The 24,296-nt window shown below is 40.6% G+C and overlaps 1 protein-coding gene across 3 annotated transcripts in view; it reads left to right on the plus strand.

Annotated features, from left to right (window-relative positions):
- daam2 (dishevelled associated activator of morphogenesis 2) overlaps positions 1-24,054 on the plus strand; it is a 99,302-nt gene extending 75,248 nt beyond the window's left edge. For 2 of the 3 annotated variants that reach the window (XM_044374178.1, XM_044374179.1), the window contains exons 16-26: positions 1,522-1,551; positions 3,626-3,732; positions 4,814-4,898; positions 5,286-5,392; positions 6,272-6,360; positions 9,907-10,075; positions 11,991-12,098; positions 12,275-12,335; positions 12,637-12,768; positions 18,409-18,579; positions 18,777-24,054. In XM_044374178.1, the coding sequence (XP_044230113.1) occupies positions 1,522-1,551; positions 3,626-3,732; positions 4,814-4,898; positions 5,286-5,392; positions 6,272-6,360; positions 9,907-10,075; positions 11,991-12,098; positions 12,275-12,335; positions 12,637-12,768; positions 18,409-18,579; positions 18,777-18,989 (1,272 nt within the window). In that variant the 3' untranslated portion in view covers positions 18,990-24,054. The remainder of the gene's footprint in view (positions 1-1,521; positions 1,552-3,625; positions 3,733-4,813; positions 4,899-5,285; positions 5,393-6,271; positions 6,361-9,906; positions 10,076-11,990; positions 12,099-12,274; positions 12,336-12,636; positions 12,769-18,408; positions 18,580-18,776) is intronic. The other variant, XM_044374180.1, reaches the window with a different exon arrangement.
- Positions 24,055-24,296: the final 242 nt, after the last annotated feature.

The following is a 24,296-nucleotide window of genomic DNA, read 5'->3' on the forward strand; positions in this document are numbered from 1 at the left end:
GATTTGTTAGAGAGCGGATTACACAATTCTGGATTGCAGTTTTATGGTTTACAATCTGTGTGTGTGTGTGTGTGTGTGTGTGTGTGTGTGTGTGTTTGTGTTGGCGAACATCAAACATATAGAAGTTTCAGAGTTTCATTTGAAGTGTGAATTTGGCCTTGATTATTTAGTGAAGTATGTAATGGTGAGAGTGTGTGTGTGTGTGTATTATGAGATGTTTTAAAAGGACTCGTGACAGCGCCAAGGGTCCAGCTCCAGGCTAACATGAGCAGCTGTTCACTGCTGAATGCCCTATTGTAGAGATGCCACAGAACTCAAGCTTTGCCCTAGTGTCTTTAGAGCATTTGTGTGAGAATTGGGGAACTGTCTGGGTCTTCATGGGCTCATGGATCAGTATAACAGAGGAAACAGTCAATACCACTGAAGTCACAAGGAGTCACGATACAGGAAACTTTTTACTGAAGCTAGCGTGCTAAAATAAAGAGGCAATTGACTACACCATGTTGAACCAGGGGCTAACTAATAGGATAATTGCAGTATACACGCCTTTGGGGCAATACCATACAGTACGTAGTAATTACTTCCCTCACTACAAACTAATTACACACCACTTGTCATGTGATAATATTGGGTGCAGTTGCATAAATTGACATATTTTACTGCCTCAAATGGGTTTAAGTGGAATGTTAATATGTCCTAATTAGTTTCTGGTAATTGCAGTTTAAAGTGAGGTCTGTAAAGCTCAGTGGAGGGGCAATACATGAACTCTAAAGAGGCATTACCATTGTTGAATTCCTTTATAATGCATTTTACTGCCATGCTTAAAAGCCTTTTGACAGCTAAAAGCACAACTTCACTTTGCAGACTTTTATTAAAGAGTAATGGGTCGTTTGAGGTTGTTGCTGACAGTGATTTACTGTGGGTATTTATTTATATAGAGCAGGTTTTTATTGGCGCAAGCCAACGGTTAAATGCAGATCTCTATAGATATAGCCACATAAAAACCCAAGATCTTCCTGGCTTTGACAACTCAGTTCCATTTGGCAGGAATGAGATTCAATTCAACTGGACAATATTGCAGTGTTTATACGTGGCAGAATTGCCATTTTAAGCTTGTCATTGGTCAGAAAAGGCTTTTGTTTACATTTGCCCTCTGTAGGATTAGTTACTTTTCCACACTCATTTTTCATGTTCTTGTCTTTCCATGTCAAGGCAGATGTGGATGCCATCAAAATACATTCTAAAAAACATGGCCTCTTTAAGAATACTGAAAGCAAACTAGGGCAGTTTGTTCAACTATGCAACATAGGCACATTTCAGGCACTAGTACAGATTTCATGAGCCCCTGATGACTTAAACAGTAGATTGTTTTTCTCGCAGAGGGCTTCCCAGCTTCAGCTTGTAGTGTGCATAGTTGTAGTTCTTTGCTCTAGCCACCACCTTTTTTCTGCTTGAAGTGCTAATCTTTGCATGTGTTTTCAATTTTTTTTGTCTCTCTGCACTCTCCGACTGCCTGGGCAGGACCTGCTCACTAACCAATCCTTCAAACAGGTAAGTTAAAGGTCTTCCAGCTTCTTTACAACACGGTTACCTACCTTCATTGCACTATCCCCTTCTCTTCTGCGATGCTGCAGGCAGCCAGCAAAGAGAGTTATTTATATCATGAATGTGTATTTATTAATGTGACATGTAACAATGGGTCATATGACTAATTTGAAAGGTGTTGCTCATAGTGGCAAACCCACAGAGAATTATCACTCAACTCTGCAGTTCCCCTCAGCTCTCTGGAGCTTTTTTAGCATCTTTGAACTTATTGTTTTGATGTTCTGACCACTTACTGTCTTGGTTCATTGTCACCACTCTCATTAGTGTCACTTCCAGATACAGCAGGCAGCTGTTGAAAAAGCAGTGGGGAAAAAGCCAAGTAGAAAGGCAAATTTAGCAACTAGCTGGTCAGCATAGTGGAGCATTTAGCAACTTAAGTGTCAGATAATTCCCTCAAGAGTTGGGTAAAACCAAAATAGAGCTAAAAGGAGAGAGAATACGGGACTGACATTCTTCTGGTCCCTAGAAACATGACTCCAAATGTGTAAATAGGCAACTGTTTGCTAATCTGTTCGCTGTAGCAACTTTATAAGGTGATAACATGTCCATGTTGTATTTTCAGCTTGTTTCACTGCCCCAAGTGGTTAATAAAGTCAATTACTGCAGGTTTAAATGTATTATTTTCCTCCCCGTATGAATAACAGTGTAGAATATATAGCAAATAAATAAAACTGGTTGGCTGTAGACTTTAGAGGTTTGTGGAGGTTTCCAAAAGCCCAGGTGTAAATATAGCATTAATCTTAATCATCTTTACCTTATTTCTCATTATCATCCACATTTCTATCTTAGTTATTGTGTTGATTACCATCAACATGTTTCATTGCCTTAATTGTCATAATTCATCATGAAGTGAGCAGAATATGCCTGAATTTAAGTGCAGCTACTTGCATATTGGAAAAGCCTCCAAAACCATGTTGCCTCACACAAAAGAAATAAAAAGAGAGTTCAAACACCTGACCACATTTTGATCGCCGCCACTTAATAATGGTTATAAAAGATGAAGGGGATAGTCTTCAGTTGCATTGGCTTGAGTGCACAGGCTGTACACAAGCTGGCAAATTTGCCTTTAGCGCGTGGGCAGAGAGGGCTTTGGCAGACCCAGTGAATGGGAGTTGTCCCCCTAACCCAGTGCCAACCTCAGTCTGCTGCCAGGCACCGTAGGTCAACGCGGGCATGGAAAAACGACACTTTCTTTACAAGCCGCATCTGTTTTACATACGTCATACCCAGCAACCTCAAAAAGGACATTTTCTGGCAAGCAGGAAACCGGCTCGGACCATAAATAGAATGTGTTTAACATTCAGCCCCAACCATTTTTCTCAGACATGTATTCTTTCCCCATGTGGATTTTTAATACTACATTTGTGTGAAGCTTACAAAAATATCTGACTCGTCTGAACCAAGTTTTGAACAGTGTTTCCTGTTCTTCTGAGAGGTTTATAGGCCTGCCCGCATTGTGTTTTGCAGTGGTGACTCACCAAAAAAGATTTTCTCTCCTAAGACCTGCTTTAGATTTGCTGCTTTTACCGAGATGATTTTGTGACATTTTTTGAATTTACTCCTCTTTTTTCGATGTTTTTGGACACATTCATCAATTCAGTCCATTATTTATCATTTTTAATGAGATCTGCATTATAGCCTTTCAGAAATGATGCATAACACCTGACATATGTAGTTACTGACTGCAAAAACAGGTCAGTGATCTTGACCTGGGGCCAACTAAAGTATTTGGCTAGAGTGCAACCTTTTGTTCTGCGCTTGATAGTGGCGGTGATCAAATTGCAATAACTGACCTCAGTTCTTTTTAGTTTTTTTCAAGTTTAAAAAAAAAAATCTGTTCCAAATTAACACATTGTTAAATGCTTAGAAGGGGTCGTGTCATCTCTAAACAAGATAGATGTCAAGCAGATGTGAGGAAGAGGCATCTCATTGTGCAGGCATTGCGTTTTGTTTGAGAACTCTTACAAATGGGACTATGTTGCAAAGTTAATCTGTTTCTCTGTCTTGATCTTTTTTGCAGAAAGAGACGGGCTCTATGGATGACATATACGTCAGTACGAGGAAGGTCAAAGAGCTGTCGGTCATCGACGGCCGACGTGCACAAAATTGTGTCATCCTGCTTTCAAAGTATGGGTCCAAGTCATAACTATTAATTATTCTACATCATGCCATCAGTTAACACCTGGATATTATTAACTGCATTATGATTCTGAAGTGATTGTCTCAGCACAGGCTGACGTGAAATACGTGATACTGCAGCCTTTGGGTCAGGGGTTAATGTTAACAGTATTACAGTGTGGAGCTGCTTGAGGCGGGTGCCTCTAATGTCTAATACAGGATATATGTTTTTAATGGACACACAAGGACAGCTGTCAGTGTAATTAAATTAGCAACCATGTGTTTTTTTTTTGAAAGGAAGAACAAACTTAGCCCTATGACAGATGAAAACATCTAGGAAAGGATGCATCTCAGGGGTAGTGTTCCGTTTTCAACAAACTAAGGTTTTTATCTATTTTTAAATGCTCAAGGATTGTCAGTCTCCAAATTTAACCATATAAAATCAATTAAGACACATAAAATTGACCCCCCCCCCCCTCCCAAGTGGCTTTGAGTCCAACTATATCTGACCGGAATCAATTGTCATCATTTAAGACCCACCCAACAATATGGTTACCATTTGTACATCTCCTAACAGCAATAATCCAAAACCCTTTAGAGAATTTGAATCCTAACCCCCTTTTCTTTACAGATCAATAAACAGGCTTCCTAAGGCCATCCTCTGTCTGACAAAACTGCAGCATGGTCCCTGAACTCACTTTCATGTCAATAGTAAATGACCCAGGGGTACGAACTAGACCCAAATGGGGTCAGCAGTTGGTCAATAAGGCTTTGATGCACAGACTAACAATGCTGTTATTGATCACAACCCAGCACACTTAACACTGATCAGATGCACTGGAAACAGCTGGCAGTGCCCCCGGGGTTGACATTGGTCCAGACCACAGAATATTAGTATCACACTCAGAAATGTTGGTCCAGGTTTGTGTGTTATGTGTTAGTCCATTAAAACATCGTCCAAATGAATGGGTTCAAATGTAGGTGTGAATACAAACTCTTAAGAATGATGCTTTTATCCAGAATGCAGCAAACATTGTGTAGTGATCATATGTTGCCATTATTAACTACAATTTTTTTTTTCTCTGTGTAGGTTAAAAATGAGCAATGAAGAGATCAGGAGGGCGATCCTAGAGATGGATGAGAGAGAAGAGTTAGCCAAAGATATGTTGGAGCAGGTGAGGTTGGATACCTGCTTAATGGACATGTCCAGCAGCGTAGTAGCAGAGCTCATTAAGTCTATTACGACTGGTTGGCTAGCTAAAAGCAATGCATATAGATTTGATTGACAGGGTAAGACTTGCACTTTGCTAAGACAAAGTGACAAGAGCTGAACAATAAACTAAATATAAATACAGGTGAGATTGTTGCCATGTACTGTTTGTACAAGATCATTGTACAGGTTGTACAATAGTGCATGGCAGTGCTATGAAATAAATATACTAAATAAAATATATAAATAAAAAAGAGAATTTTCTGGAAAATGTGTGATAATGTAGATTTTAGTTTGCTCGACTCACTGTAGCTTTGACATTTGGGTTAACACTGCCCTTGTGTCTTTGCAGCTGCTGAAGTTTATCCCCGAGAAAAGTGACATTGATCTCTTGGAGGAGCACAAACATGAGCTGGAGCGCATGGCTCGGGCTGATCGCTTCCTCTTTGAAATGAGCAGGTACACAGAACTACTGTATACAGCTTTGCTTCACATAACAACATCGGTGTGCTATGTGTCTGTTTTTTTGTTGTTTCATGTGTAAAACATTTTTGATTGCAGCCAAACCATCTGAAATACTTGGAGATGCTTCAGTCAGGGCTGGTGTGAAATATACTGAGCGATTTTTTTAAATAGCTGACTAATCCTGTCTATATCGGTTACACAAAAAGTGAGTGCATGATACGACAGAGGTGACATGTTTGTATAGCATATTGTCTGACTGCTTAAATATTAAAAAAGCACAGTGTCTGTTCAAAAAAATGAACTTGTGAGGCAGCAAGGGGAGGCTGGGATAAAGAAGGAGCCCCAGATGTAGCTTTGATTCATCATTTAGCTGAGAAAAGATGTCACGGCTGCCCTTTGATACATCCAAACACATCAGAGAACAGAGACATCTTAAATCAGCAGTGATCTTTTTTCTGAATTCCATCCTTTCTAAGAATCTGCACTGTTTATACAAGATAATTAAACCTTTTCATTTCCTTTTGTGAAATATTATCCTGTCCACTTTCTTTCCTTTTGACCACATCTCCTTTGGTCTGAGGAATACATGTGGGATTTTGTTATTTCCCTTTTTTGGCCGTTTAATATCCCCGGTCCCTCTTTGAAATTCACTCTCCCTCCCTCAGTGAACTTTTGGGCAAGTTTAACATACCCATTTGTCAAATCTCCAACTTGATGGGTGCCTATTACATGATAAAAGGCCTGTGAGTGTGTTTTGGACGATTGGGTGACTTCTAGCTTTGAACTTACACTCCCTGGAGACAAATGTAACTCACCTCCCTTTCTGTGTTATTCCTTCTTCTCCTCATTTTCCCTCTTTCTTCCCTTCATCAGAATTGACCACTACCAGCAGAGACTGCAGGCTCTGTTCTTTAAGAAGAAGTTCGCAGAGCGTCTAGCTGAAACCAAGCCTAAGGTGGAAGGTAAGGACAAACAGCTTGGTGGTCATTGATAGCTTATCTCTGATAATGTGTTTAAAGGATTAGACTGGCAATATTCTGTATATTTCTTATTGTTAACCAATCACATGAAAAGCACTAAAAACAACAATGACCAACAATGAATTTTATTAAACCAACTTCGGGCTAAAGTACATTGCCTACTTATTTCTGCATAACACGTTCAGTGTGTACTTCAGTCGTTTATTGACACGTGTCAAATAAGTGCTGTGTTAAGCTCAGGTTGGGGGTGAACAAAACTCCATCCTCTGTCTAAGAGTGGCTAAGATTGTGAGATTGACACTAAAATGAGAGTAGCTAGTCCACCGTAAGGTTCAATCCACCTTAAGTGAGCCTGGTCAGGTTAGGCTAACCCCCTTTATTTTTCCAGCAGTCGGGAAAACAACAGACGATACTTTTCTCAGTCTTGAGAAGCTGCAGCATTTATTAACTGACACTGTGTCACATTCACCGCCACTTTTCAGCCGCTCGCTCAACCACACACTCACTACGCACGCACATTACACGCTGCTCTATTCCTTAAAGGAGCTATGCTACAAAGAGTTTCCCAGGCAGCAACACAGAGGTTGACTCATGTTTCGGAACAACGCTGCACAGAGGCTCCCAAATGCTATTGATTTCCGAATTAATAGATATTTGGCGTTATTTTTGGCATTAAAAAAAAAGAAAATTTTTTTGGCCTGGTAGAGGTTCTCATTGGCCTGGCGGCCCACCAGGTCTGTACATTTATAGGGGAAACACTGCATTTATGCTTTAAATGGCTGAAATATTAACTACCATTGGCCTCCTTTGATCAGAACTGTCTTAGAACAGTGCACTTATTATGTGGTTTAAACAGTGTTGCATACAAATGGGGCAGAGGATTAAATTAAATCTTGTAGAACATGTTTTTAGGGTGTACTACTTTGATATGACTGTACACGGTTACACGCCGGAGGCAAAAAAAATGTTTCAGACACTAAAAATGTCATCAGCTCTGAACACTTTGACCAATGCTTTTCACAATGCCCTGTGAAATCCCTTCTATGTGTTCAGTGTGCAAGTGTGTGTGTATGGTGAGAGCGAGTGTCTAGTTTTTCCCTGCAAGCAGGCTTCCAGGTTACCAGGGAGGCTGTTTTGGAAAGCTGGCCCATGTTGAGAGGGAAGAGCCTCTCTCGTAAACACTGCAGCTCAGTTCAAAGACTGAGGAAAAAGGCTTCCAATTAGGTCCATAGACGTGTGTGCGTGCACGCGTGAGCACATGGGTGTGTCATGACTGAGCTGTCATAATGTCTGTTTGAGCCATAGCTACTTGAAAGACACTTCCCTGTTGACCTAAATGTATTCTGGGCCTTGATGAGAACATCATATTATATGTACCAGCACTGTTTTATTTTCAGCGAGTGCTGACTGACAGTTTTGCCTTGTGTGTGCTGCAGCAGTTTTGTCACATTGTATGGTGTTTAATTAGTCTAAAAACCTGTGCACATAAAAACCAGGCGCATGCATGTGAGCACACAGAACAGTATCCGTGAGTGGAAAAGCATCCTCGCATTTCTGCTCCGCATGCACAGATGCAGTCCCGCAAGCACAGGACTCTGATGAGCGAAAGCTCGACCCTCCCTACACGCTGGCAACTGCTCAACACTTGCTTGTTCGTCAAGTTGACTTTTCAGACTTTGGAGACGGGGATGGAATAGACAGTGGCTGATGTCTCTGCTTCTTTAATTGGTCACTTTGAATACTGACCATGACCTTTTATTGGCTGTTTGGTTTGATCACTGGCACAGTCAAAGACAGTATTTGCCTGAGAGAACAACCATTTAAGCATTAAGCTGGATAGAGGAAGTCAAACCAATCAAAGTTTTGATAGGTTCTGATTCCAGCAGTGCACTAACAAGTATATAATACATGCAGTCAGATACAAGGAAAAACATAATACTTGACATAGCTCAAACAATATTCAGAATTAAGAGAGCAAAAATAGAAATTAAATTCATGTGGATGTGAGGTTTGGTCACACTGGTCTGAACAGTACATTAAACATAATGAATAAGCATGCTACGAGTAGATGTGAACATTGCGGACTACAGGAAACAGTGGAGCATGTATTTTTATACTGTCCTAGATATCAACAAGAGTGACAGGCACTTAAAATTACACTCCAAAGGAATCACATGACACTAGGTATTAGAGAGATGTTGCAGAGGAGTTCAGGGGTTGTAGGGTACAGGATTATTTTCAGATTTTTAGAAAACACAGGAATTAATAGGAGAATTGAATGTAATTGTATAATAACTGTTTAGATCCACACTCACATCTAGAAGGTGGTGGTATGCACCTAAAAGCTGTTTGCAATCCGCCATTAAACAACAAAAGACATCAGCTACCATCTATTCCATCTCCGCTTCCAAAGTCTCAAGTCAACTTGACGAGCGAGTGAGTGGCGAGCAGTTGTGAGCACGTCACAGCTCCATGTTTGCAGGACCGCATTTGTGCTCATGGAGTGTAAATGCTCTCTTGCAAGGATGCTTTTTTCGTTCACGTATACTGTTCTGTGTGCTTGTATCACGTGCACGCGCCTGTTTTTTATGTGCACGGGTTTTGAGACTAATTAAACGCTATAGATAGGATATCCATTATAGTTTGAGATCAAATAAAATGTATCCTCTGACATGCATTAGTGGCCAGCAGGAATGGAAAGAAAGTACAAGCAGAGTCATAATCCTGTGAGTTTGAGTATTGATTCAAGCCTCCAGAATCTTTGTTGTTGGATCCAAATGTTCCCAAACCACACAGCTCATCGATGCCCATAATAAAGTTCTCATCCCCTTTTATTATTCATGTTACTTACTTGTCATATACTCGAGATGAGACTACATTGCCCTGGACCACCCAGCATGTTCAATAGAGGCCTTTCAGAAGACGGTGCAGTGTGCTGCCAGGCTTTTCTGCATCCAGCAGAACACTGTCAGCAGAGCCAAAAGAATGGTTCCCATGATGTATCACAGCAGAAAGAACTGTAACAATAACAATATGGATTTTCTTAATGATTTTCACATTCACACTGAGGTTTCCTCAGTGGAGAGAGGGAAGCACCTGCACTCTGCCAGAGAGGTCTGTTCTCAGGGGGAAAGAAACGGACGGCATGGGGTTATGTTTGGAATATTCCCCTCCCCCTGCTGTTTTATGGATGGTTGGAAGGACTTGATAGGTTTCCCCACCGAGCTGCCCAGTTGTTTTGAGGAGTATTGATCAATCATTATGATGAATGTTAAAAATGAAGGAAAGGATGAGAACCTTTGGGCCATGTACAGTGGAGGCTTTAGTTTGCATGTGTGTCCATGGGGGCTGAGTAGAGAAACAGAATGGAAGGGGATGGAAAAAGGCCAGTTTGTTATGTAATATAAAAGGTTAAGTGATGCACTACACAAAGTGCACACATTCTGTATCAATCACCTATTATATGATCTCTCCAGCTGCTTCTCTCTCTCTCTCTCCCCCTTTTCTCTCAATGTTCTTTTCCTCCAGCCATCCTGAATGCGTCCAAGGAGGTGGTTCGGAGCAAGAGGCTGACTCAGATGCTGGAGGTAGTGCTGGCCTTCGGCAACTTCATGAACAAGGGCCAGAGGGGGAATGCTTACGGCTTCAAGGTCTCCAGCCTCAACAAGATCGCTGACACCAAGTCCAGCATAGACAGGTGGGCCAGTGGGGATTGGAAGTGGAGGTCAAATTAAACCTTAGCACATGATTGATGCATTTTGCATCAGAAATCATGCCCCTTCCTCTCACAGTCAGATGCACAGGAATGCACAGATTTTACAGATATACTGGTGGAATCAGCACAGTGCTAGTTACTCTGAAGTCTGTTGTAGATAAATGTCCAGACATTTGTTTAAAAACCATATAAATAAGGACCCCAGAACTTCAGATTTTGACTCATAATAACCTTTTTGGTCAATATCAAAAGTAATCCAGCTGATTGTTGTCCGTGCTGCTGTGGTTATGATATATACTGCTAGTTGCTAATAGATCAAACAGAAACAGCATGATTTTCCTAGACACTGGCTGCAGTGGAATAGTCTTTTTTGCTTAGGAAGGTTCCTAACTGAGTGAAATGACCTTGAGGTATCTAAGTGGCAGCCATGATAAGAGCTGGTTGAATTCTCTACATGCTAAGGAAAGGTGCTTCAGTGCTTCCTTTCTAAACTCCTTTAGCATAGGGTACACTTGACCATCCTTTTACGAAAGGAAAGGAGATAATTCTGTCCCACAATTCTTTGCGGCAGCAATATTTAAAGTGACCAAGCGACACACCATTCACAAACTCAAACGATTAAACCCACATCACACATCCACAGCGGTCTGTGTCCCCTCTGTCCAAAGCTGTGTTCAAAATGTTTGAAATTTAAGAATGATGATACGTACAGTAGTAGATTTATAGCCTAACATGTTATGTCTATCTTGCATACATTTAACATTCATTTTTAATACAATAATTGGGATTCAGGAGAGTGAGCGTGAACAAGCATTCTCAATGTGACAATTTCGTTTCAGTTTTGTGACTGGTAGCATATATTCCTTTTTTAAATTTAATTCCGACCTTGGTAATGAAGTGATATTTTTCACCGTGTTGTCCACGTTTATATAGCCGGCATGAAACAACACGGTAAAGACGCACGGGGTGAAGTATGTAATATGAGCTTTTTGTAGTCCATCTACAGAGCATTGTAGTTTCGCCACGGCAGACCCGCGTCAATAACATCTGTCGTCGTTTAATTACATAGCCCAGTGTAAGTGCAGTCAAATTCTCTCAGCACCTTGGCTGTCTCTTCCTCATGAGTCCTCATGAATTCTCCTTCACATCTTTCCTTGACCTCATGATGTTTTCCATTGAGGTCAAGGAAAAGTGGTTAGAAAAAGACAATTGGAGGTACTTTTCGACTGCAGCCATTGCTTATTTTCTCCAATGGGCAATGTTACACTTCCTGTGTGCATCACCCAAAGCATGATGGAAACTGTAGTGCCAAAACTGAAAACATATTCATCCCAAATGGAAATAAGACAAAAAAACACAAGGGAGTGACCTAATCCACAAAAATGTACCAGTACATTTACTAAGGCTTGAGGGTCCTCATATTCATTGACCCCTGACATTCTCCTCTGTCCATTGATATATGGAAAAGACCCAAACAATATCAAAATGCATAAACACATTTTTTAATAAAAGGTGATTTAGAAAATGTATTGTATAGTACCACTTCAAAAAGTTTAGTAGACGTGCACATCCAATCAACTTCAAACAGGTACTGGACCAAAGAAATGATTTACAAAAGAAAGATGAAAGTCCGCACACTGTAGCTCCCTATGATGCAGTTTAATAAGATGTCCACTAGTGACGTTCTGAGCTACATGCTCTTCTTCAGAGTCTGAAGATGCAATTAGCAACTATCTGTACTATAAACCTGCAAATAAAGGGAGTTAAAACTGGGCAGAAACAGCTCAAGGTTCAAAGGGTTAAAGATTGTGCTCAAGATGATCCTTTGTTGGGTAACTCTTCAAGAAGTAATATTTCCTAGTGAATTTAAAGTATGTCTGTACTTGTGATTCAACAGGAGCATCACCATGTTGCACTACCTGATCATGATCTTTGAGAAGAACTACCCTGACACGCTGCACATCCAGGGAGACCTCAGCAGTGTACCAGAGGCTGCAAAAGTCAAGTGAGTTCATTCTTAGAACACTGAACTCATGTTCTCTCCTGTAGGGACCCTCGCAGTGAAAAGACACTTTCACCATATCTACAATAAGGCATTTAAAGTATTGCAGTGCCAAGAGTTGTTGGGTAAAAATGAGGCACTTTACTAATATCCGTTTTTTTCTTTCTTTCTTTCACCAGTTTGGCAGAGTTGGAAAAAGAGGTGCACAGTATCAAAAGTGGACTAAAGGCTCTCGAGGCAGTGAGTTTGTGTCACGTTCCCTCCCATTGGTTCTTCTCCTGTCTGTAATTATGTTTTTGAGCATTGCAGAGAGGGACAGCAGGGTGAAGTGTTTAAATGCTGGTAATGTTCCACGCTCACATGGAACGCTAAATGTCACATTTGCAACCACACACAGAAACAAGGGCTTACTGTACGTGCACACACACACAGAGGCATGTATTTCACAGAAAGCTTAAGTGAATATGAAACATTCATCAGCCTCACTAGTTGGTAAATTTTTAGTTTGAAAGTCACACGCCTCTTGTCTGTTTTGCCACAGGAGCTGCACTACCAGCAGAGCAGGACGAGGGAACGTGGGGATAAGTTTGTGGCCGTGATCGGTGACTTCATCACTGTGGCTGGCTTCAGCTTCTCTGAACTGGAGGACCAGCTGAGTGAAGCCAAGGACAAGGTAGCTAACTGCTTAACCACTCAGTTAGACAGCGACTAACGTATGTGAATGTGAGAGCACATCATACTGTAAGTGTAAGTTCATATGTCCATGTGGGTGGCTTTAATGAATCCTTTGCTAGTTGTCCTCACTGCCAAGCATTCATGTCAGACAGATGAGGATGAGGAGGAGGGAGGAGGAAAGACAAAATACTGAAGGGAGAAACTCTTAGTCCAGTGTGATGACTTCAGCAGCATTGGGGAAACCCAGCACTGAAAGATTACCCTGGATTCCCCCTTATGTCTTCTTGTTGTTTGTCTCTTTGAGTTAGTGTTTTAAAATCCAACACTTCTTCTTCTTTGTACATCTGGGACAAACGGCCTTTTGAACCCTGCTGGCTCACGTATTGATGTATGGTAGGAAGTATGTGAGCTGAAGATATCAGTGGAACTGTGGGAATCCCAAAGGCTTAAAAAAGTAGACAGTGTTGAAAAGATTTATGCGAACATGTTATTTAATTTGCAGGCCTCTGGTGTTCTGTTACACATTTAGCATTCTGATGATGACACATTAAAAGCTTTTAAATCTTGCAAACTGCATTCAGTAGTTACATTTAAATAATATTGTATTCTGCTTTATTACAAGGCCCATGTTTTATTCAAAATAATTGACATAATGATGCTAAACACCCCCAATTGCTTAAATTCTCCAAATGATCAACAGATTGTGAGAGAGATGGAGTGAAAGAGAGGAGGAAGGGCCCTTGGGTTTCATGTAGAACCTCCCCTCTACTTAATTATTTGTGTAAGGAGGAGGCCGGTTAAAAAACTGGAGGGAAAACGGGCCAGTTGGGACGTCACGGGAAAAGAACGGGAGGAGCAAGGCACCGGTTAAAGTTGGAAAACAAAAGAACCTGTGTTCACCGGCCCAGACTCTAAACACACACGTTTCCTAACAGGACCGTGTGTCTGTGGCTCTGTGTGTGTGTGTGTGTGTGTGTGTGGTTGGTAAGTGGGTAGTCTGACGCATTAACTCAAAGCTTGTCAAAGCTCCTTGACGCGACGGTTTCCAGTGGAATACAAATATGGAAGTGTGGGTGTGCGGTCAGTGTTTCGGACTTAAGAAGGTAGAAGAGGACGACTAAACAGAGCAGGCAGTCCACTGAGGCTCATAAAGCTCCATAGCAACAAATGTGTGTGTGTGTGTGTGTGTCTGCGAGAGAGAGATACACACACACACACACACACACACACACACACCCTCACCAGACACTACTACATACATTACAAAGGATTACAGTTGTCCGAGGTCATGTGGGTTATTGGGACAGAGGTTTCCAGAGGAGAGAGGGGATTTTTCTCTTATCCAGAGAGATTGGTCAGGTTTAAACTTAACAACACATCCACACACCCACATCATCGACATGTTCACAGACAATACAAGATTCGGTCTCTATCCAAGAACAAAACAGCACCAGAAAAAACCAGAGCAGGGAGTGATTTTAAATATTCCATCGCCACATGTGCTGTTGAAGGGGAAATACTAAGATAAAATGAATTATGAACACTAGTGCTAAATGTGGCAGAAAAAATGCAGGTCCAGGCAGTAATTTGGATAATAAAACACCGTTAGTAGATGGGTTGGAACATTAAAAACAGCACCTACGTGTATCGTCAATCTGCCTTCATCGCAGTGCTCTTCAAGTCACTCTTTCATCATTCATACAACCAAACCGCTGTCTTTGCACATTTGAGCGTATTTGCTTCATATTATGTATACTTCATATTATTGCCAACCCAAAGCATGCTGAAGTGTTGTTTGTCCTAAGTGATTTCTCAAATCTAAACCGCAGCCATTAGTTTCAGTTCTTTTCAGTACAATATGAGAATCAACTCGTAGAGACTTGAAATCCATGTCATGTCTGCGTTTATTATTAACCAAGTTACGTTATCATTACATTATCATGCAGTTGTAATTTGAGATTTATTTGTTAAGTGGGGGTGGATTTACACAGCAGTAATTTAATTTTGGCGAAAATAAAAGCAGCCATATTGATGGATCCTTCAGATAGATCAGCTTGCTAACATGCAAATAAAATGTTTACTCTACCATGTTCACCATCTTACTTTAGCGTGTTAGCATTCTAACATTTGACAATTAACACTAAACATAAGCTTAGACTGATGGGAATGTCATTTGTTCAGCAGCTATTGGGTCATAAACCAAATTTTGGACAAGCTGGAATTTTGAGAAGATGATACACTAGATGAAAAGTCAGAGGATCACTAAAGTCAGTAGGCTTCATCCTGAATGTCTGCACAACATTTAATGACAATCCATCCAATAGTTGAGATCATTCAACCCAGACCAACGTGGACCAGCCAACATTGCCTCCCCGAATAACAATTAAAAACTTGTTTGCTTTGGAAAATAGATTGTGGAAGTATAATGTATATAAGTTGCTGTAAATGGGCTAAAACATGCAAAAATTCTACTGCAGTCCATTTAAAAGTCAATAGTTGGATTTTCACAGAAATGGAACATCTGATGTCCAACCATGCGACCAACAACGGGGCCTGTTTCTCCATGTTGTGTGCAATTAACAGGATCAAAGCTAACGTAACACAGCTTAAAATGAAATACATTTTGATCCTTTTAAACAGGAGCATCTGACATGAGCTTCTAAGAAACGGCACTGCAGTTTCCCTGCATATACGCAATGTTTTGTTCTCACTTTCACTTCCAGCTCAGCATCAATATCCAACACTTAATTTCCCACTTGCCCACTTTCATTGAACCTACCACCTCAAGCTAGTAATCCGTTATGCTTTAGCTATTACACCATTACTCACCAAGTTTCTTCCTGCACTTAATAAGTTGGCACGGCTCAGCTGGCAGGCTGGTTAGGTGGCTAGTGGGTGAGACTATTGTAAGACAAGCTTGGCTGCTGTCCTCTGGTCGTCACTGTGTTAGTGTCCGTGGAGGGATCACACTGCAGAATGTCAGATTAATCTTTACCATTTATTTCTTCCTGTACAAGTTTTGTGCTGGATAAAAAATAATGTGCTTCATGCAAGTTCTCACACGCAGAGCAGTCACAGTACCTTCTGAATAATTGGCAGGATTTAAGCAGTTGAGCTAGACCAATTCCAGGATGTATTAATCAGAGGCAAACTGAAACAGCCTGTACATATCTGAGGATTTGAACAGGTTTAAATCTAAGTGCTTGACAATGTCTTCATTCAACATCCATGATAAGCAAATATGAGAAAACTAGAACTGAAACAACAGGGACGCATGTAATACTCTATCAACAGTTAAACGAAGAAAATAATTAGCCTCTCACAGAATACATTGTGGGTTTGTGTGAGTTTGTCTGTATGAGAGGAGCTAAATCTGTGTGACTTCATATTCTCGATTTCACTGTGTGTGTGTGTGTGTGTGTGTGTTTACTCATTTAGCACAGACCCAAGGGGATGAGAGGAAACAGATTTGACCAGACACATAATCACAGGAGGGAGAGCGATGATGGTGGTGGTTGCCATGGTGACCGGCCCATAATAACAGGATGGTTTTGCATCCTCAGAAAAGTGCGAGCCCCAACTCCTTCATATCACAACAATAAGAACACATACATCGTGCTAGCTTCCTATAAAGTGGAATGGCTTTCTGTCACTTTGTTCGCTCATAAGATAAGAGTAGAGCCGAGTAGTAAAGTACAGTAGACATGGCTGCTTTCTAACTCGCTGAGTGAACTTTTGAATTTGATTGATTCTTGGCAGCACATAGGCAAATGGATATGCCTGCACAGTAATTTGCTTGTGAAGGTATTTTATATGTTATCATAGTAGATAACGGCATGATGCTCTTACTGTTGCTATTCTTAGGTCGTCTGAAAGCTCCACTGTGCCTTTACGTGAGCCATTGCTGGTACATATAACAAATCACTACCTAATGTGCAGCACGCACCCAAAACAAAAGCTCACATGGAAAATCAGCCAGCATTGGTGGGGAAGAAAAACACAAGTCTAGAAAAAACAGTGCCATTTATTATTTACTTGAGAATCTAAACACTTAAAGAAGTACATAAAGTATTTACTCAAGTACTTGTACATGACTTAGTTAATTCCATTTTATACTATTTTATATTTCTACTCAACTAAATTCCAGAGAAAATAATTATACTCTTTACTCCATGTAGCTTATATGACAGTTTTCCTCCAAATAGTATGATCATTTTACAAAATCTAAAGCACATATATAGAATAAACTACACAACAGGATATAAAGTAGTTAGAAATAGCTCCACCTTGACCAGCTAAGTTAACTTTAGATGCTGCAAAGCTGCACTAATCAGTATTTTTATATAAAGAATGGATCAAATGACTGTGTGTAATGTGAAAGGTTTCTTTTGTTGTGACCAACCCACAAAGATTCATCACCTGATTGTGCAGTTCCCCTGAATCATATGGAAATTAAAGTCTATTTTGGATCATTGTTTGGGTTTTTCAAACTGTACTCTCATCAGTTTTGCTTTCTTCAGTGAAAAAGCTCTAGCGGAGCTCTAAAGAAGAGCATTTAGCAGCTAAATAGTCAGATATTTCCCTCAGGAGTTGGTGTAGAACAAAACAGCTAAAAGGAGGAACACAACTCCAGGTGAATGCTAATGTTGCTATCTATCTACTAGATATGTAAATACAACTATTTGCCAACACATTTGTCTGAATAACTTCATAAGATATGATAATATTGTGTTTATATCTGGTTCTGCTGCCCCCAAGTGGACAAAAAACTATTAATGCAGATTGAAATAGATTTTGCTGATAATACATCTGTACATTTACTTAAATACAATTTTGAAAGCAGAACCTTTGCTTGTAATTGAGAATTTTTTCATTGCAGTACTGTTATCTTCAATAAAGGGTTTTAAAGTTTCTTACACTGCTGCTTTTATTTATGTCAACTTTGAAAATGAGCACCATAGTAATAACAAGACTGAAAAGCTGTGTTATATCAAGGTTAAGTGTTTGTTTACTGAAACCAGTATAATTAGGATTAATAAGTATGCTATTAAAAGGGGAAAATTACCTGTATTCTATTTTTGCCAGAAGAACTAACTTTGACCCCTACAGTACGTAGCCAGAATCTATTCCTGCACGTATCACATTGTTGTATTTAAAGGATATTAGCAAGGCCTCACAGTGTATTCTGCTGTATACTGCAGGATGAAGCTGTGTGTGCAGGAATGTAGAGTAGTTTTGGCTGCAGGCATCGTTCTGGCACAGAGCACTGGACAGATTGGACTGAACAGGGCGGACATACGGTGGTCAAATCATGCAGTCATTCTCCCACCTTGTGCGCGTTTATGTGTGTGTGTGTCTGTTCCTGCAGTTTCTGAGAACATCAAGCGATGTGTACCAGCAGATGAATTTGAGCAAAGACATGCATATGCCAGCTCACGTGTATGCCTCTCATTACAGGAACAAACTTAAAGTGTAGAGCTGAGAGTACAAGAGAGTACAAGAGCTGAGAGTACAAAAGATACTATGGAGCATTTGGTTTTAGTGAATTAGTTTAGATCATTGTGTGTTTATCAGTTGTGTACCAGCCAGCTTTTCATTCGCTTATCTAAAAGTTATATACATGGTTATCTCTGTACAGTTTGCCAAATCTCTGAAGCACTTTGGGGAGGAAGAGGGGCGGATGCAGCCCGACGAGTTCTTTGGGATCTTCGACACATTCTTGCAGTCGTTCAGCGAAGCACGGCAAGACCTGGAGAACATGCAGCGACGCAAGGACGAGGAGGAGAGGAGGGCACGGATGGAAGCCATGGTGAGACACAAACCTGAAACATACATACATACTGTATTTATCATGTTGTCCAAGAAAGAAATGATTTTTATCAGTCATTGCTAAATTGGCATTCTGATACTTTCTGGTTAAAAATTTAAAGAATGAAATGTATAACACACGGGTTAACCCCTTCTTATCTCCACCTTTATCCTCTGACCTCTCCTCTCCCTCTCCAGCTCAAGGAGCAGAGGGAGCGGGAACGGCGATCCAAGAAAAGCGGTGCCTCAGACGAGGTCGGCGGGGAGTTCGACGACCTGGTGTCAGCGCTGCGTTCTGGCGAGGTCTTCGACAAGGACCTGAACAAGTTCAAGCGTAACCGCAAGCGCTCCGTCAACCAGCTGGTGGAGGGCGGCGGCCGCGAACGAGCCGTCACCAAGGTCAACTACTAGGTCGGGAAAAGGAAGGAGAAAAAAAAAAAAACATACACTAGACACCTAAATTCTGCCGTGGTGTAGATCTCTTAACACCTTTAGTCCAGGTTCTGGAACAGTGACCATTGACATTGGAGAGGATGTAAATAACGGCTGGACTGGACATGTTGTGACATGTATGGGCAGCCACGCCGTTCTGAAGGATGCCACGCTCTCCTCTGATTGGTCTTGTAAAGCTATTCCCAACCCGTATGTCCCGGACGTTGTATGATCTCCTGAGCTGGACACAGGGCAGTTGGGATGGACGGATGGACAGACAGACCACTGTGACACATTATCCCATGTCTTTTGACCATATCCTTTAACACTGTGCTCAAGTTTCTCGCTGTCTATCACTCCCTGTTTCTCACTGCTCTTTTTTTGTCTACACAAACCCTTTGCTGTTCCTCAGTAAGTTCCCTGGTCCTGGAGCAGCCCTGTCTTCTTGCTATCTGGCTCTGAAACACAGGGACATTGGGATCAACCAGTCACACTGTACATAGACACGAGGCCAAGAGAAAAAGGTTGGAAAAAGGACGCTGAAGCTCTTCCAGGGCAGGTTTTAAAAAAAAAAACAGGAAAAGAAGAAGTTGGGATGGGGGAACGAAGCCATACCTCCAATGTCAAGGTCGCTTCAAGAGATTTTTCAGCGACAGAAAGGATGGATATTCATGAACTTCCTTTACCGCAAAGGGCGTAGAGCGTAAAAGACAGAGGAAGGATACAGCTGGAGGTTACTCGACAGGGCGTTATCGTTCATCCCAGTGGCCTCCTCCAGCACACAGCATTCCCAGGGAGGACGTACGTACATCCCCAGCTGCAATTTGCAGAGGATACATCTCTTCTCAAGGAAAAACAGCTTGATCCACCTGACAAAATGAAGACTGTGCCACAAGGTGTCAAGAATCACCTCCACTCTTCAATGGTTTCATTGTTCTGGCATTAACCAGTGCCAAAGCAAAAAGAAAGCAAATGTAAATGTATTAATACAAAACATACTGCAATTAGGCGTTTATATTTATATTTAGATGCAGACAAGCTAATTGCAAAGATGTTGAGGGTGTTTTTTTATGTTTTCATGGCATTTTTTGGGTTTTGTACTCGCAATGCATTATTCGTTGGTGTTGCAAGTTCACATTGCTGTTGAAGTGAATTTCTATACATTTTTGCGCTTTATGTAAAAAAAAAAAAGATATTTGCTCGTCCTTTTCACACCTGTATGTCTATGTTTGCACTGTAGCTTTTCTGACTAACTTTACACTCACAGGTTTTTAAGTCCATGACCAAGTCCTCTTTGTACTTAAATGAACAATAGCGATAACAAAGATAATGAAGGAATGCCATTTAGATTTTTGGAAACTTGCCTGTCTGGAACTCAAAGGCATAATCTGCCATTTGTTTACAGCGCTCTCCCTGCTCAACTATCAGTCTGCATGGTTCACATGTGAATGTGGACTGTGTGTTTATCTGTGTGTGTGTGTGTGTGTTCCGCTCCGTGGACTGGAAAATGTAATGTAGGCCACATTGACTCTACCATAGTAGAAAAGTAAAGGGCCTTTCGTTGGGCCATTAATGAGTCTCATCCGTAGCATCTGTCCCCCTGGTGCTAAAACATTCACTCACTGGACAGAGCCATCAGTCCAGTCCAACATTTTTTACTCTCACAAGTTGAACTAGTGCTTGATCATGCTGTGACTAAGATAACTGTACAGCGTTTCTGTGCATTTTTATTTCAGTTTGCATTGTAACATCAGGCCGCACCATGTGATGAGTCTGTTACTGCAATGTCAGGGTAAAACAGAGCACTTAGAGGGTGTGGATTATCTTATAGTGGCTTTAAATGGTGCACATTGACAGGACACCAACAGGAAGACACCGGCTTCAGAGAGCATCTCAGAAAACAATCCTTACTTCCAGCTTTCCTTCCAGCTTCTCTTAAATGTTTGTTTACAAATGTCCAGACTCCATTCTTCTAAGCAACCTGATACAACTCATAGGACAAACAAGAGTCAGCAGCGCGTACTACAGCCAACTCAGCTCATTTTCCTTTGAGTTTTGGACATATTCAAAGTAGTATTTTTTTAATATATGCATTTCTAAAATCTTAGCAGTAGGTATGACAAAGGCTGCAATGTATGTGGTCGACTCAGTGCAACATTTACATCTTCTTGGAGATGGACATACAGTAGCTTGCTACAGGAAGTGGACCCACAGTGACTCCTGGTCAGTGTGTAGGGAGATGAGGAAGCTGATGGGCTCTGGGGCATCAAATAAAAGGACGGATCCATTTGAAACCAGCATCATGCACCCCATATTAACATACAACCTCATGTAAGCAGATGGAGGACAACATGCTCATTAAATTCATTAAAAGATGAGGAAAGGGCATATACAGTTGCAGTTTTCCGTAGGGGTTTGAAATTAATATCACAGAGGGTCAACACAATGTAAACAAGCGTAGCTGTCCCCAGTTACAGGATTACGCATACTCCTCCTCCCTGGACAGACACAGCTGATGGACACAAACAGTGGATAAATTAGGTTTTTTTGTTATGCAGCATTTATAGAGTTCAGAGTGTGTTAAGTGAAAATTAGTCCAGGGAGTGAAATCATATTAGTTTGCATAAAGTAGTAATCCATGTTGCTCTAATATGACCCATTTTACTCATTCCATCCACATACTGTATAGTATAAGGCCGTATGTGAGGTGTCCAGGAGTGCAGTAAGAGGATTGGACTTTTCTTTTTTCAGGGCAAATTGGGGGAGAAGACATCATCATGCGTTTAATCTCCTCTGTTAGCTCATGTAGGCATGTGTTCTAATAATCCAGAGACAGAGGTGAAAAGGGCGTTTAAGGCTGAGACACCAGCTGAGCCTTTTTCTTGACAACTTTATGCTTTGGCAGATATACTTATTACATTTAGATTGGTTGTGTTTGACAAGCCGCAGGATTTGCACAACAGCTCCCGGTTCAGTTTTTTAAGGGATCATATTAACAGATAACATGAATATGGTTCTGTTCCCCCATTCCCTAGTTTCCCCACTGAACAAGCACTTGTTTATACAGTATAGTTGTGTAACAAAACATGAGAATAAGGCTGGATCTGTTGATTATATTGGATCTACAAACTTATTTTGTTATAGAGCATCAGTTTTAGACTGACAGACTGATCACCTACTACTGTATGTAATTAGGATCTCTAGCAGTGACTATCCCAGTTTGTCTTTCATTCAGCTTTTCTGTTCCCAAACACATTTTCATTTTCACCTTTAAGTGCCTGTGACCCTGTTTTCACACAAGTACCATTCCTGTTATTGTGTTTTATGTGCTCATAGTTTTCCAAACAATGTATTTGCTATAAATGCAGCTGACAGTTGTGATTGGACGTATTGGCACCATCTTGTGTTTCATCTGATATCACAAGCATTTATAGTTCTTCAAATTCTTAACATGATGCAGCATTTGACTTCAGCTCTTGGCACAATAACTTACCAATGTGTACTTCAGTGTGGCTGGCCTGTCGTCAGAGAGGTTTGATTAATTACCTGTGCACATTAAATCCCACTCCCTTTCCCCCCCATAGCTTTAATTTATCCATAATCAGTTATTTCACAGACATCTCATCCTACCAGTGTCATAGTCCTTCAGTTTTGCCTCAAACTGAAGCAGAGAGAAGGCTGAAAAAGTTGTGATCTTTCAGTTCCCATGTTGCACACTTTAGAGATTAATTTGTAAACCAAATTGATTCAAATTTTGAAAAATCGGGAAAGTCCCTTAAGTCCTTAGGGAGAAAATGACATATGATTGCATATTCTTTAACCAGCGTCTCATGTATATTTGAGCTGTCCTATTTTCTAACCTCTGCTCCTTTGTCTTTCCAGTTAATCAGAGTTATTATATCAGACTTTGGCAGACCCTTTAAACTCTTAATCCAGAGCTTTAACCCGTATTGTAGTGCAGACTATTTACTGAGTATGGGGTATTGCAACATTGTCAGTATTATTACATGTTTGTGTTGTTACATGTTTGGATGTTTATTTGGCCATTGACTGGCTGTTTTTTGGAGTGTAAAGATGGAAATCAGAGGAATGAAATTAGTAGCTTGTTCAATGCACTTTTATTATGGGACATTTCCATTTGCGGCGCCATTTTTCAGGGCTTAGATCCCTTTGAATTTAGAAGGGTGCAAGAAAGGGTGGTGCAAAAAAAAAAAAAACATGGTGTGAAGAGGAAAGAGAGGAAAAGGGCAAGTGAGGTTGGGGACTCCGGCTGGGCCGCTGGAAACACATATTAGTCAGTCTGTAGGATGACAGAGATGGACAGGACACAGACACAAAGAGGTGACGCTACTGTACGCACAGTAACAGGAGTGTATTGAGTTTAAAGGCCTCACCTGTCTGTCGCTTTGGTGTGTAAAAAAAAAAAAAAAAGAAAAAAGAAAAAAAAGGGGGTTGGGGAGGGAGTTCTGATACCACCACATTTCTGTCACTTGGCGTCGACCTGCATGCCTAAAGAAGGGTGCACAAAGTGTGATGTGTTGACTTTGACCTTTGATAGAAAATTGCTTGCAATACGGAACACACCTGTTACACGACAATTTGTACTGCCTGAGAAAAGTTGCACCCAGTTTTAGAGGTTGTATAATTGTGAGGAGTCAGTATTTTTATGGTTGGAAAATAAAAAGTATCCTCCACCGAAAGATGTACAGTTGGAAAAAAAAAGCATTTTGTACACCATTCTTGATGTTTGAGATAAGATTAAAAAAAAAAGATTAAAACATTGAGGAATGTTCCATTTTCCTGTAAATTGTACCTCTATTTATTTGCCTTATTTAGTTTGCTATATTTTGTATGTACACACAGCATTACAACAAAATGTTATATTAAAAATATGAATAATTAAACTGTGGTCCGTGTATGATGAGTAGTTTTGAGACTTGTATAAGAATGAGAATCTTTTTTTTCATTTCTATAATTTTATTTTTGTTTTGTATTTTTCTCACCCTGTGTCTTTTGTAGGGTTACAATAAACTTTTGTCCCTTACAGCTGATTGTTTATTCTTTTCTTCACAATCACTTGTTGAGATGAGAGTTTGAGTCACACGTGTATCGACACAGAAGGGCTTGATGGTGTGTGTTTATACAGGTGGAGAGAGGAATTTCTAAACACTTACAAAACATACATTTTATGCTACGAAGTTGGATTCTGTGGTATCGATAGAGATCCTCTTAATTTAGTCTTTGATCTATAATAGAGATAAAACTATTAGTCGCTTAATCAATTAG

The sequence above is a fragment of the Thunnus albacares genome, chromosome 15 (genome assembly GCF_914725855.1).
Source record: "Thunnus albacares chromosome 15, fThuAlb1.1, whole genome shotgun sequence".
Lineage (NCBI taxonomy): Eukaryota > Metazoa > Chordata > Actinopteri > Scombriformes > Scombridae > Thunnus > Thunnus albacares.